Below are 15,008 nucleotides of genomic sequence, written 5' to 3' on the forward strand. Positions count from 1 at the left end.
AAATAGCCTAGGATCGATTTCCCCAGGGGAAAATAGCCTAGGATCGATTTCCCCCAGGGGATAAATAGCCTAGGATCGATTTCCCCCAGGGGATAAATAGCCTAGGATCGATTTCCCCAGGGGAAAAATAACCTAGGATCGATTTCCCCCAAGGGATAAATAGCCTAGGATCGATTTCCCTCAGGGGAAAAATAGCCTAGGATCGATTTTCCCCTGGGAAAAATAGCCTAGGATTGATTTCCCCCAGGGAAAAAATCAATCATGGCTGTTATTCCCCAGTGGGGAATTGCAGACATAAGATTGTTCCCTCCATATACCATCTCTCCCTACCCCCTTACATAGAAGCTTTGACCTTCATTTCTAAAGCAATTAAACTGTTCTCCCGTTATTCTCCCACCCCCTTCCCAACGGACATAGGTAGGAAGGAACCTTAGGACTTTGGGTGGGCGAAAACAATAAAAACGTGATTATTCAACAGTTTCGGTATCCGTAAAATACAGAACCTAACAAACCTACCTAACCTAATAATTCCCAGGTCACATAGACCGGGGTGGGGGGGGGGAAGCCCGGGGCCCACTTCGATATAAAAAAACATGGCTTGACCCCCTACTGAGGTCGCAAACTCGTAAAGTAAATTACGAACAATTCCGTACTTCATGATTGACAGTCTCTTATTTGGTCTTAATCTTCACAGTCGAGTTACAATAAAAATGTGTTAGTTTTCAATAAGAGATAACTCAGAATCGCACTCTGGACACAACAGATTGAGGGATTACACAATGAGATTTTAAAAAGGTGTTCACTACATTAGGTGAAGTTGCGACACGTGGTTAGCCATACGCTCATAACTGCAGTGGGGTTGGGGGGGGGGGGAGGGGGTCTTGTCCCTGGGACAAAATTCCCCAAATGGGATATACTGTATAACCTGGGCCATATTTCCCCCGGGAAGAATTTCGGACAGGAGGGAACAGACCATTACACAGGTAATGTGATACTAAAAAAAATCTAGGTTGTTAGTTGCACTTGTCCATGAAAAAAAAAAAAACAATCACAACATTCGGAGCACCGTGGGCAGAGCAAGTGCATACCCCACGTAAACAAAAAAAACCTATCTGTCTAATTACCCAATGGGAAAATAGGATGTCAAAAGCACCTATAGATTATTGGGGTGATATATGAACACTCCGCCGTTGAGAAAATTACTCTCAAAATTGCCAATCAAATATTTTTCAAACCAGTATCCACATAGTCACCTAGTGACAATTAGCTACTAAATGAAGTAACATGTAGGCTACTTTACTACCTTTTGTCGATATCACTTAACAAATGATTGAAAAGGAAACTACGTTGACACTCAACATGCAATTTCATCAAGTATGCCTAACCAGCAGCCATACACCATGACAAAAGTCTTCAATCACCAAGTCTACCTATGCTACTTTTTCTTATAATAAAACACAAAACTATGTAAACAAACCTGTTTTAAATTGACACTTCGGAACCATTGTAGCTGTTTTGACGACACAAGTGACACTGTTCACAATTATAATTATGTTCTTAGCGATGAATTTCACTAATAATAAGAGCACGAAACAATGATGTAACGCAGTAGATTCCAAGAGAACTGTGCAACAGTGTTCGATCGACAAGAGGAAACACGAGACTAAGTTGAATGTTTGTTTTGACGCCGCGCCAGTCTAACAAACAGTTGTGTGACCTGCCGTTGACTTTGCTGCCAGACGTAAGAGTTATTCTACTTTTATTTCTTTCATCTGCATGTGCAAATAAATGGATTATTAGATGTGTAATCATGCATGAAGTACACAGTATTTTTTTATTTTGATTAATTGCTTAAAAAATGGGAAGTCATACAATAGCATTATTGAGACCATTTACAGAACAAAAATTATCTCCTGAACTGAGCAAGTTTTTTTTTTTCTTTTTTAATGAAGTGCAAAAGTTATAATAAAAGATATAGGCATACCAGTTCTTCCTATTTGTAATTACTTATATTGCATGTAGGTTAGTAGCAGGCAGAAACTTGCCTTAGTGCTTATTACACTTTTAAAGGCAAATTATGTAACTTTCGATGGTTATTATGCCTTGAATTCCAGAATAACTTGAAGAGATTATCTTAAGAACTGTCTTGGGTGTGATCTTGTAACATTGATGGGAATATTTTATAATTCGAAAATTTCTATTAAGAAATAAATGTAGCTTGAAGACAGAAAACTGACATTATTCGTAAATTAAACATTATTATCATGCAAATGGTAAATTTTCCTCTAGTTGTGAATTCCTACTACAATGAACAATGTCTGATGACTAATATCTGTTACATAATAGATAACAAGTGTCTGGCTATATATATATATATATATATATATATATATATATATATATATATATATATATATATATATACAAACACAATTATATACTGTATATGTGTCAGCCGTGATAGAACAGATGTAAAATTAACTTTACTTGAATACTATCGCACACAAAGGGATTATATGGGTTAGTCCTACCCTGACCAGGATTCGAACCAGTTTCTCTTGGGATTGGAATAAGGCCAAGTGACTATAATTATGTAGTAGTTTATAATTGAAAGAACATAATTGTCAAGCAGTTAAAAACACCTGTGAAAAGATCTTTATTTCTTTTACTTAGTTTGCATTGTCAAGGAAACTAACGGAGAGTAAAACATGCTCTCTTTATTCATCCTTTTATTCATAGATTATGAAAAATCTTGGCATTATGGATGTTTTAAGAATCGTTGTGAAAGAAGTCTTAGCATTGTTGATATTTTCTCTTGCTTAAATATGAAGTAAATACGTCGTTTCCTTTGTTTGATGTGTCACCCTTAAATACTAGAGCTATGTCTGCATCAAAGGAAACACAAGAACTGTAACAAAAGCTCCCCAACGGGGATTTAAAAACTAGACATAGCCGCTCTCTTTTACTTAAGGATTATTGTCGATATTATGTTATCGGCACTTCCTGAAAGGATAAACTAACAATATGTTGACTTTTATTCAATATTTTGAAAGATTTAGTTTCATGTCTAGACCACGCAGGAGATTTGGAGGCGCAGTAGGCCTAACTACTACGATCTTGGCAAGTACTTTCCTCCGCTCCCTCTGAGGGGTCTGGGCATTGTTCATATATGTAATAGTATAACGACTCGTCCCTTACTTTTCTCTTTTAGTTACCAACCTTTATAATTGAGGGAGATTTGCTGAGCTGGACAAGAATGTGTATCATTATTATTACTAGCTAAGCTACAACCCTGGTTAGAAAAGCCAGATGCTATAAACCCAGGGGTTCCAACAGGGAAAAATAGCTCGGTGAGCAAAAGAAACAAGGTAATAGATAAACTACAAGAGAAGTAATGAAGGAACAATGGCATATACAAAATAAAAAAAGGAGGATAGTAAAAGGAAAATGTATTACCAATTGGTTTATTAATAATTACAACCTTCAACATCTTTCCCCCGAATAAATCGATCCACTATCAATTTGTTTGTGTGTTTTAAATATCACACCGTGTTTTCGAGTGCATACAAAAATATACATTGCAAAATGATGTACAGAAATATACAAAAATAAGTTACAAGTCATTCGTATGATTCAGACTCTCGCCTGACTGAAGTCTTTCTTGTTTGGACATAATGAGAATGTGGTTGTGGAAAAGCTTAATATAATCCAGCACATAATTCGTTCTATTCAACTGTAATTAACTGCATCTGGACTTTAGTCAGGCGCAAGTGTCAATTCATATCTTGCAAGCAGTAGTTTACAACCCTACAAGGGACCATCTATACATGATAGTTCACATCTCAAGTGGAGGAGCTTCAAACAAGTGGTGGGTGGAGCCAAAGAAGGAGCAAGTAACTATGCCTATAATATTAAGCCCCAAATGAGCATTTTATCCCTCGGCTGACAATTGTCATGGCTTCATACTCCCTTCAAGGTCAGGTCCTCACCTTTTTTTCCATCTTTCTCAAAGACTTGACTAAAATAGTGACTTTTTTAATAAAGTTTGTATACATCCACACCAACAATTGCTATAAGCTCCATCACGCGAGAAGTGAGTCACTTCTTCCAGTCCTAATTATTCTATATTGCACGATGTGGGGCCTATAAAAAAGGTGGCACGCATTATTTCCCAAGCTAGTGTGAATGTAAATCATACCTTTTACCCAGAGAGAGCAAGATTAGAAACAATTTTCAAAATTAAAAGCAAAGAGATAAGGAAAAAGATCAGAATTATTTCCCCAACACTAAGTGAATATGTAAAAGCTTCTCCCCCATAAAAAGCGCTAGTCATCAAAATGAGCTAAAGGAGTCTGCATCATTTACATTATGTATCCTGATTATTTATTCTTAATCTTTCAAACAGACTTTTGACCTAACATCTAAAGCCTATTTTCAATTGGTCTCAGAGTCTTCACAAAATCAGAATTCATGATGTAAAACTAATTTCCGTTCCTTAAGGATAAGGTACACATTGGTAAAAGGTACTTGGAGTTCATGTACAGGTAGCCTGGTGCTATACAGATATTAGTGAGCACCTGTAAATAGAAAATGACTTATTGTGCTATACCTAGAACCTTAATCACTGAAAGACATGGGAATGTTCAGATATAGTACAATTTCTTTAAATATTCGTGAACAGTAAATGTTTTCTAGGTGAGAAATTTGGAAAGGGATACGGGCGGAATAAATGGGAATAGCTACCATGAACTTTCATTATCAAATAAAATAGTAATCTAACAACAGCTATGAAAAGTTACTTCATGTCAAAAGACCCATAATGTCCGGAAGGGACATTGAGCTGCTGTTGTGAGAATACATAAATGAAGTTTTAAGACATTTACTGCTGTTCTTGACAAAGTTGATTTTCAGATAAAGTAAATAGAAGTTAACACTGGTTCCGCCCTAAACTTTATTGTGTTTTAAACGAGATTTCAAAGATTGCAATATGAAATAAATCAGGATCACTGACTATACGTATCCCATTTGACAATGGATGGGCCATGATATTAAAAGCCATAAAGTTTTTGGCACATTACAGTACTAATAGTTTCTAAGATATTGCTGCATGGCAGACAGCCGTCCTCGTAAGAATAAATATTTTTAAATAAATATCACGGGGATTTCATCAATAAATATGAAAGACAAATATAATAAATATACATAAGACAAAATATTTTGTATTAAGTGTAATGTGATATCAAATAGTGCATATTCTCTCAATATTTTTTTTCAAATAATATAAATGATTTGTCTTTAAGCATGCCTACTATCATGGCAGGGTGGACCATTGAAAGGCCAGTTGCAAGCAGTGATACCTGAATCATAAACAATTGTAATGGGGCAATCAAAGACATGAAGAGTGAATCGCTCAACCCACTTGTCCCAGTAACATTCATAGAATTTATCACATGTGTCTGGGTGACGGAAAAGACCAGCTCTTTCACATACTTCTGGTCCCAGAGTATCATCAAAATCTCTAACTCCTCCTGGTCCAAATCTTTGGAATTTACGGCCACGAGTGAGCTTGGCAACAAGTGATGGGCCGCCAGCAATTGATTTCCGTGCTCCGAGTCCTGAAGAACTTCCTGTCTTTGTGCGAGGTCTTGATTTTCCATAGCCACCAGAAGTTCCAATGAATCCAGATAAACCAAGTGCATTGTTGCTACTGCTTCCTTGTTTACTTGCAGCTCCAACATGACCTGTGAATTCACTGCTACCAGACTCATCGCTGTTAGATCCACGGTTACCACCGAAGTGTCCAGAGGGAACTTTTCCAGAACTACTGCTGCTTCCAGAGCTTCCACTGCCACCAAAGTGTCCAAAGCCTCCTCTACTTCCAGAGCTACCAGAACCACCAAAATGTCCAGATGCTCCACTGCCTCCAACCTTTCCAGAACTGCTGCTACCACTAAAGCTGTTGTAGGATCCACTGCTACCAGACTCCTCACTACTTCCAGACCCATGGGTTCCTGAACCACCACTTCCACCAAAGTGTCCAGATGATCCTCTTCCTCCAGTGCCTCCTTTCTTCCCTGAGCCCCCAGTACCACCAAAATGTCCAGAAGATCCTCTTCCACCAGCACTTCCCTTTTTCCCAGAATCTCCAATGCCACCAAAGTGTCCAGAGCTTCCAGAGCTACCAATTCCGCCAAAGTGTCCAGAGCTTCCAGAGCTACCACTGCTGCCAAAGTGCCCAGATGCTTCACTGCCTCTTGATCCTCCACGACTTCCTGAACTGCCACCACTACCAAAATGACTGTATGAGCCACTGCTTCCTGAATTACCCCCAGCTCCACTACCACCAAAATGACCAGCTGCTCCACTGCTTCCACCTGCTTCCGAGCTGCTGCTACTACCAAAGTGCCCAGAAATGCCACTGCTTCCAGACCTTCCACCTGCTGAGTTACTGCTGCCACCAAAGTGTCCAGATGCTCCACTGCTTCCATATCTTCCACCTGCTCCTGAACTGCTGCTACCACCAAAGTGCCCAGAAACTCCACTACTTCCGGATCTTCCACCTGCTGAGCTACTGCTGCCACCAAAGTGTCCAGATGCTCCACTGCTTCCATATCTTCTACCTGTTCCTGAACTGCTGCTACCACCAAAATGTCCAGATGCTCCACTGCTTCCAGATCTTCCACCTGCTGAGCTACTGCTACCACCAAAATGTCCAGATGCTGCACTGCTTCCAGATCTTCCACCTGCTGAGCTGCTGCTACCACCAAAGTGTCCAGATACTCCACTGCTTCCAGACCTTCCACCTGATGAGCTGCTGATGCTGCTACCACCAGAGTGTCCAGATGCTCCACTGCTTCCAGATCTTCCCCCTGCTGAACTGCTGCTGCCACCAAAGTGCCCAGATGCTCCACTGCTTCCTGACCTTCCACCTGATGAGCTGCTGCTGCTGCTACCACCAAAGTGCCCAGAAGCTCCACTGCTTCCAGATCTTCCACCTGCTGAGCCGCTGCTACCACCAAAGTGTCCAGGTACTCCACTGCTTCCAGATCTTCCACCCGATGAGCTGCTGCTGCTGCTGCTGCTACCACCAGAGTATCCAGATGCTCCACTGCTTCCAGATCTTCCACCTGCTGAGCTGCTGCTGCCACCAAAGTGCCCAGATGCTCCACTGCTTCCTGACCTTCCACCTGATGAGCTGCTGCTGCCACCAAAGTGCCCAGATGCTCCACTGCTTCCTGACCTTCCACCTGCTGAGCTGCTGCTGCCACCAAAGTGCCCAGATGCTCCACTGCTTCCTGACCTTCCACCTGATGAGCTGCTGCTGCCACCAAAGTGCCCAGATGCTCCACTGCTTCCTGACCTTCCACCTGATGAGCTGCTGCTGCTGCTACCACCAAAGTGTCCAGATGCTCCACTGCTTCCATATCTTCCACTACTTCCAGAGCTTTGCGACTCACTGCTCTGTGATTCATCACTACTTTTAGATCCATGACTACCAGAACTAAAATGCCCAAAGCTTCCTCTATTTCCTGAAGAACCTTTGGTTTGAGATGAACTGCTTCCTCCAAAGTGACCAAAGGAAGAGCTGGCTTTTGTCTTTCTACTGTCACTGGTACTAGATTCTTCACTGCTACCAGAACCTCCAGTACTTCCAAAGTGTCCAAATGCCAAATTGCTACCAGACGAACCAGCTTTTGTTGAACTGCTACTAACACCAAAATGACCAAAGGCTCCACTACTTCCTGAATCTTTATTGTTACCTGACCCAATATTACTTCCCAAATGAGCATAGGATCCGGTGCTTCCAGAACCACGGCTACTTCCACTGCTGCTAGATTCATCACTATTGTCAGATTTGTGGCTACTTCCAGAGCCTGAAATTGCACCAAAGTGCCCAAAGCCACTGCTAATTCCTGACTTTCTACTAGAACTTGATGATCCACTTTGGCTACCAAAATGTCCTGCAGCCCCACTAGTTGCTTTGGAACTAATACTGCTGCCGAAAGATCCCTTGCTGCCTCCAAAATGACCAAGAGATCCACTGTTACTGCCAGTGCCCTGATTCCCTCCAAAGTGACTGTATGATTCAAGACTTCCAGAATCCCCACTACCACCAAAGGCTTGATTTCCAGAACCACTAGCAATACTGAAGTGGCTAGATGAACTGCTGCTGCTTCCAGATTTCTTAGAAGACTGTCTTCCTGGGGTGGTGAAGCCAGATGATCCACTGGAAGAGCCAAAGTGACTGACACTGCTGGAGCTGCCAAAGTGACCAGATGATTCACTACTGCCAGAATCATCATGTACAGAGGATCCAAGACTGCTTCCAAAATGAGTGGATGAACTACTGCTACCCTTTCTAATAGGTGTACTGCCAGAATGAGTTGACCCACCACTACTTCCAATTCCAAAATGACCTGTGGAACTAAAGCTGTTAGAATCTTGAGTTTTTGTTTCAATTGTTTTGCCTGAGCTTCCTGATGAAGCACCACCAAATGGATTGAATGACCTAGAAGGCTCTTCATATACATAACCTTCAGAACTACTTGATGAGCTAGAAGTTGTGGGTGAGAATGGAGTTGAAGGCTCAGGGTATGAATAGCCACTAGAGGGTTTAGTTTCTGATGGAGTACTGTATGATGGTGAAGGAGTTGGCCTTGATACAGGTTTGAAAGTGGAAGGTGAAGTTGGTCTAGGCTTATAACCTGAAGATGTTGGTCTAGATGATGGTTTGGGTGTTGGTCTGTAGGTAGGTGGTGGTGTTGGTCTAGGCTTTGGTGCAGGTTTATAAGTTGCTGAAGGTGATACTGGGGATTGATTGGAGAAAGAACTAGAGGATGAGCTTCCTGATGGAGTAAAGGGATTAAATGGACTGGATGGTTCAGGATAGGCATAACCATTAGTGGGTACCTCAATCAATGTAGAAGGCTGTTCTGGCCGAGAATAATCATAGCCAGATTCAACCGATTCCTCTGAACTTGAAGATTCTGATGGTCTGGTTGCAGCAGTGCTAATAGGACTGAAAGGAGTACTAGGTGTTGGATAAGAGTATCCTGAAGAACTTGATGCAGGAGTAGTCACTTGGGTGTTAGTTCCAAAGGATGCAGGTGTCTTTGGACTTAAATGTCCTGATAATCCTGATGAAGATATGCTAGGAATAGGACTAAATGGAGTAGAAGGTTCTGGGTAAGAATATCCAGTGGATGGTTTACGTGTGGGAACTTTAAATGATGTAGGCCTTCTCCCGGGTCCTCGTGAAGGTTTCTGCACAGATGGAGTTGGGGTTGGATTGAAGGGAGTGGAAGGTGATGAATAAGAGTAACCAGAAGATGGTTTAGATGTTGGGGTAGGAGAAGAATATGATGGTGAGGGTGTTGGAGAAGAGTAAGTTGGAGATGGCCTTGGTGCTGGTGTAGTTGGTGGACCATATGATGGTGAGGGTGTTGGAGAAGAGTAAGTTGGAGATGGCCTTGGTGCTGGTGTAGTTGGTGGACCATATGTTGGAGATGGTCTTGGGGCAGAATAATTAGGAGATGGCTTGGAAGATGGTGAAGAAGGTATTGGATCAAAAGAAATGGATGGTTCATCATAGTTATAGCCAGAAAGTGGTGGTGAGTACCCTGTAGATGTTTGTGAATGATCATCAGACGAAGAGGCAACTGCATTAAATGGCAATAATGGTTCTTCATATGTGTAACCTGATGAAGGCCTTGCAGTTGTTGAAGTACGTGGAGGTGAATAGGTTCCAGATGGTCTAGTAGTAGTTAATCTACCAGAGCTTGTTGATGTACGAGGTGGCGAATATGTCCCAGAAGGCTTAGCAGTAGTTACTCTACCATAACTTGTAGATGGACGAGGTGGTGAATATGTTCCCGAAGGCCTAGCAGTTGTAACTGGATTAAATGATACATCTGGGTCGGGATAAGAATAGCCACCAGGAAGTTCAACACTATCAGGCTGTTCATAAGAACCTGAAGGAGATACGAAAAGGCTTTGTGGTTCTTGGTAACTGTATCCGGGAGTTGTTGGTGCTGGAGCAGAAGGGAAGGAAGTTGTGGCAGGAGCACTGTAATCATAACCAATGGTAGTTTGACGAGTTGGTGGTTGGTAATCATAACCTTGTGAACTACCCTGGCTTCCTGATCCTCCAAGCCCACTGCCATGACTGGAAGGAGCACTGTAATCATAACCAACAGTAGCAGGGCGAGTTGGCGCCTGGTAATCATAACCTTGTGAATTATCTTGGCTTCCTGATACTGTAACTCCGCTTCCATGACTGGAAGGAGCGCTGTAATCATAACCAACAGTAGTAGGGCGACTTGGTGCTTGATAATCATATCCTTGTGAAGTAGCCTGGCTTCCAGATCCTCTACCTCCACTACCACGATTGGAAGGAGCACTGTAATCATAACCAACAGTAGTAGGGCGAGTTGGTGCTTGATAATCATAACCTTGGCTTCCTGATACTGTACCTCCATTTCCATGGCTGGATGGAGCGCTGTAATCATAGCCATCAGTAGCAGGGCTAATTGGTGCTTGATAATCATATCCTGATGAACTAGCCTGGCTTCCAGATCCTCTACCTCCACTGCCACGATTGGAACCCCTTGAACCAGCACCTGGCCTCCTGATTGATTGAGAATTAGATCCATAAGCAATGGCAGCACCTACATCAACCTGCTTTGCACGGCTAGGAGAATCTGAAGCACTTCCCTGATTCCTAAAGTTGTTATATGAGAGACGTCCATTACCTTGATTAGGAGAAACAATTATTCCTCTTTCTGCACTGTAAACTCCTCTGCCACCAATTGCTACTTCAACTGAACCACATTCCTCACAACTTTCACTACTGCCACTATGCAGGTTTTGTGAATATTGGCCTCTATCTTCAATTGCTTTTCCTTGACTGAATCTACCTCCAGCAATAGATTGAACACTTACAGGAGAAGCATTAAAATCTAAATCCTCATAGTTACCTGGAATTGGACCAGTATGGCCACAACCACCAACTAGCCAGGGCCAGTTACAAATTCCATTATCTTCATCATATGCTAGACCAAATGGACATCTAAATTCATACTGTACATAACTGCCATTTCCATAATAATCTCTGCAAGCAAAGAACCATCGGCAGTTTTCTGGATCTGTGAAATATCCTTCTCCTGGGCAGTTAAACTTCCTTCTGGGAACTGGGAAAATCTCAGAGGATCCATCACAAGGTGGAGCTGCAGAGGGCCAAGAACAGATTTCCCATCGGTCATCAAATACCAGGCCAGGTGGACAAGAATACTCGAAAACTGTGAAGTCATCCACGTACTGATCAAATTTAACACAGCGGTAGAACTGTGAGCAATCAGCAGGGTCACGATAGTATCCCTGCCGAGAACATTCAAATCTTGACCCTGAGCTGGCCCTGGAAAAAAAAAAGCATATCATAATTTTATTTTTTGTTGGAAAAAAAGGTAAAACATCCTTTTTCATAACTACAGATCAAAACTTTTCTTTAAAAATATTGCTAAAATCAATTAAATCAGAAAATAGTAAGGCATGATATTTGCGAGGCTTTTTGAAAAAACAATGCTAAGAATTAGTCGTCTTAATTTTTCTATTATCTAATAATGTATTTAAAATCAAATGTACCTGACAGCAGTGATGGCTCCAGTTCTATCAACAATCCTGACAATCCTGAAAGGCGAGTTTCTGAAGTCTCCACGAGAAGAAACAGACACTGAATTGAAGGATGATTCTTCAGCCTCCAAGTCATCCACAAGACTCTGAAGCAGCGCGCGGCGAGGAGTTCTTGCCAGCTGTTTTAAAAGTGAAACATTACAATCATGAAAAAATAAAATATAAGTTTCATTTACAAGTGTACTCAGTTTAATTTAGAATTTCAACTGAAACAAGTCTGCCATTCTTATATAAATGTTTGTCTCAAAATAAAAACCTCTTACCTCAGTGAAAGTACTATAAACAGATGAAAGAACGGGATATTTTCCTTGTCCACAATGATCATCGTAGTCATCTTGATCTAGATCATGGATGGCTGCACCTGCCATTCCTCGTAAGAGGACGTACTTACTCTGCGGAAAATAAAATGAATTGTTTATACAAGAAAAACCAACTGGACCTTGGCTGTATACTATTAAGAATATAGAGAATTCTATTGGTCCGTGAATACTGAATAAATAATACAACTAGATGATTTATCTCTGTAGAATCAGCCATTAGGACCCCTAAGAAAACTTAAATAAAATCATGAGTAATTAACAATCCAGCATTTCTGCATCAGCCGGTTTACGTTAAGTAGATTATCATCTCCATTAAACTCAAACAAGATATACTGTGTACAGTTAATGAACTTGAGACATGTTAGCAAGGGTTGTAAAGTTAGTGTGAAAATTCAATAGCATAAACTGACTGCACAAACTGTAATACTTAGTGCTCTTGGCAAGTTAATACAGGGTGACTGTTAGTTGAAACCAAGCAAACAGCTGTCATTTACCATACAAGTCGGAAGTTAAGCTTAAAAATTGCTTCATTATGTCTTGACCTACCATTTGCGTCCTTGAGTATTGTATACATCAATTGGATTGTGGACCTTTCCAACAACAAATTTGTGACAATGATTTCAAATACTGTAGTTTCGTGGTCTTCATCATCAAGTATTTCATACCTCTGGCTTAACCCAGTGTCAGTACTGAAATAACTTATGAGGTCTTAGGTTTATATTCAATAATTATGGAGATTGTGGGCTGGTGACACACCCAGTCTTGGACAATAAGGGAAATTATTTCATTTACGTGTAAGCAGGAAAGTTTTTCTAAGCAACTGATTTCATTTCTTTGCATACTATTAGCAGCAGTGTGCTTTTAACTTGCTTTGTTACTTTTGAGTAACCTTTTTTCATGATGTTGCTATTTCCAAGAGAGATTTTCACTGCCATGAAAAACAATATCTCTGTTCTGAATAGTGAATAAAAGACAAGATTTAAGATTTTAGTATATAAAAATGTAGGCACATGAAAAATCCTCAGCATTGGCAGTAATGTTCCCAATAAAGTATTATCAAAATAGAATATGGAAATTATCAAGCATATCTTTCCTTTAACTTGTCTTTTCTGCTAATCATTTGGCAAAACCTGCCATTTTCATAAATATTTTAAACTACATCAAAAACACACGACGAAATCATCTACTGAAGATGGCTTTATTTCACCCACTGAAGACTGATAAGGTCACAAGTCCATTCACAGTTGATATTGTCTCTACCAACTGACTGAGTGGCGAAGAGTCATTTAGAGGTTCGGTAAGGTTGGCCTCCATTAAGCTAGGCATCATTTTGAGATTTGGTAAAATTACCCTTGATGGGCCCTGTGACAGGCGTTATGTGGAGGTCAATGATTTACAGTCTGTACAAGTTCCAGCTTGGCATCATTGACTGTCAGTTCGAAAGTCTTCGTCGTCGACGTTTGTCTGAGGAGGTCGTCGAAGTCGTTGTCCAACCTTGATCTTGATGCTGGTGGGGTCATCGAAGGCGATCCACGTGGTGTTCAAAAAGGCGTAGGGTCCAGTGAGGTCCTCATCTCTCTCAACAGTCCAGTTGCCGGTTTCCATCTTTTCGCAAGCCTGATGAAACAAACAAAAAACATGTAAATATGCTGGAGGGATATGGGTTAGAGTTCTCTTGCTTGAGGGTACACTCAGGCACACTATTGTATCTAATTTTTCTTCCGCTGTTAAAATTTTTATAGTCTGTATAGAAAATATTTATTCTAATGTTGTTACTGTTCAATAAATATTTAATTTTTCTTGTTTCTTTTCCTCACTAGTCTATTTTCCATGTTGGGGCACCTGGGTTTATAACATCCTTCTTTTCCAACTAGAGTTGCAGTTTAGCAAGTAATAATAATACTAATAATAATAATTCATAGATCTAAAAAAAAAAAATACTTCACCGGGGTTTTAAGAAAACTATTTCAAAGATTTCACAGACAAGTAATCATGAAGATTCGCCTTATCAATAATTGTGAAAGATACATTTCTTTATGTCAAATATAAAATCAAACTAATAAATGGTTTAATGACCAGTGAGAATTTGGTATAGTGAATGATTTTATATATATATATAAATATATATATATATATATATATATATATATATATATATATATATATATATATATATATAAAGGCAAGCAATAGTATTCCCTTCCAGTCTCTATTTTCCCAGATTCTCATAACTTTCCTGTGTGCTGGAATCTTCCTTCATGCAGGACTGACAGAGTAAGGCAAAGACATTCGTTACGCAAATTTTCACAGACACACATACACACACATTTATATATATATATATATATATATATATATATATATATATATATATATATATATATATATATATATATATATATATATATATATATATATATATGTGAAAAGCAGCCAGAAATTTAGAAGAATATGTAGCAGAGAAAAAAGTTAATTAAGAAATGGATCACATAATAAAAGTGCAAATGCAGAGATTCTGTCTGAAGTGAAGAAAGTACTGGGTCGATGGAGTGAATATTTGGAGGGTTTGTTAAATGGAAGAACATGAGAGAAGGAGGTCAGTGAAATGGGAATTGAAAATCTTAGTGTAAGACAGAGAATGCATTTGGAATTAACTGTAAAAAGGGTTGATCGAAAGAAGTTTTTGAGTGTGCATTTAATGGGTGATGGTGTGAGAAATGGCGAGCAACAGAATAGATGAAGTAATAAAAGATAGCAGCATATACGAAACAGATTTTGAAGAGAATTTCACTGTCTGCACAAACCTTGGTGGAAATGCATAAAGAGAGATTGTTGAGCCAACTTCCCTTTATGGAAGTGGAGTGTGCACGTTCAGTGTTATTTAAAGATATATCGAACTCTTTGTGTAGCATAAGCAGCATAAGAGGAGAAAATGTGGCAAAAAATGTTAGGGTGGATAAAAGCTCGATTGTAGTATTTGGGATGGTTTAGACAAATGGA

The 15,008-nt window shown here is 40.1% G+C and overlaps 1 protein-coding gene across 3 annotated transcripts in view; it reads right to left on the reverse strand.

The window, feature by feature from the left end:
* Positions 1 to 3,450: 3,450 nt before the first annotated feature.
* The window catches only part of LOC137623289 (hornerin-like), a 39,223-nt gene continuing 27,665 nt past the window's right edge, over positions 3,451 to 15,008 (reverse strand). For 2 of the 3 annotated variants that reach the window (XM_068354067.1, XM_068354066.1), the window contains exons 10-13: positions 13,503 to 13,625; positions 11,952 to 12,080; positions 11,641 to 11,807; positions 3,451 to 11,413 (exon numbers count right to left, since the gene is read on the reverse strand). In XM_068354067.1, coding sequence (XP_068210168.1) covers positions 5,296 to 11,413; positions 11,641 to 11,807; positions 11,952 to 12,080; positions 13,503 to 13,625 — 6,537 coding nt within the window. In that variant the 3' untranslated portion in view covers positions 3,451 to 5,295. The remainder of the gene's footprint in view (positions 11,414 to 11,640; positions 11,808 to 11,951; positions 12,081 to 13,502; positions 13,626 to 15,008) is intronic. The other variant, XM_068354068.1, reaches the window with a different exon arrangement.

This window comes from Palaemon carinicauda, chromosome 30 (assembly GCF_036898095.1).
Source record: "Palaemon carinicauda isolate YSFRI2023 chromosome 30, ASM3689809v2, whole genome shotgun sequence".
Taxonomy (NCBI): Eukaryota; Metazoa; Arthropoda; class Malacostraca; order Decapoda; family Palaemonidae; genus Palaemon; species Palaemon carinicauda.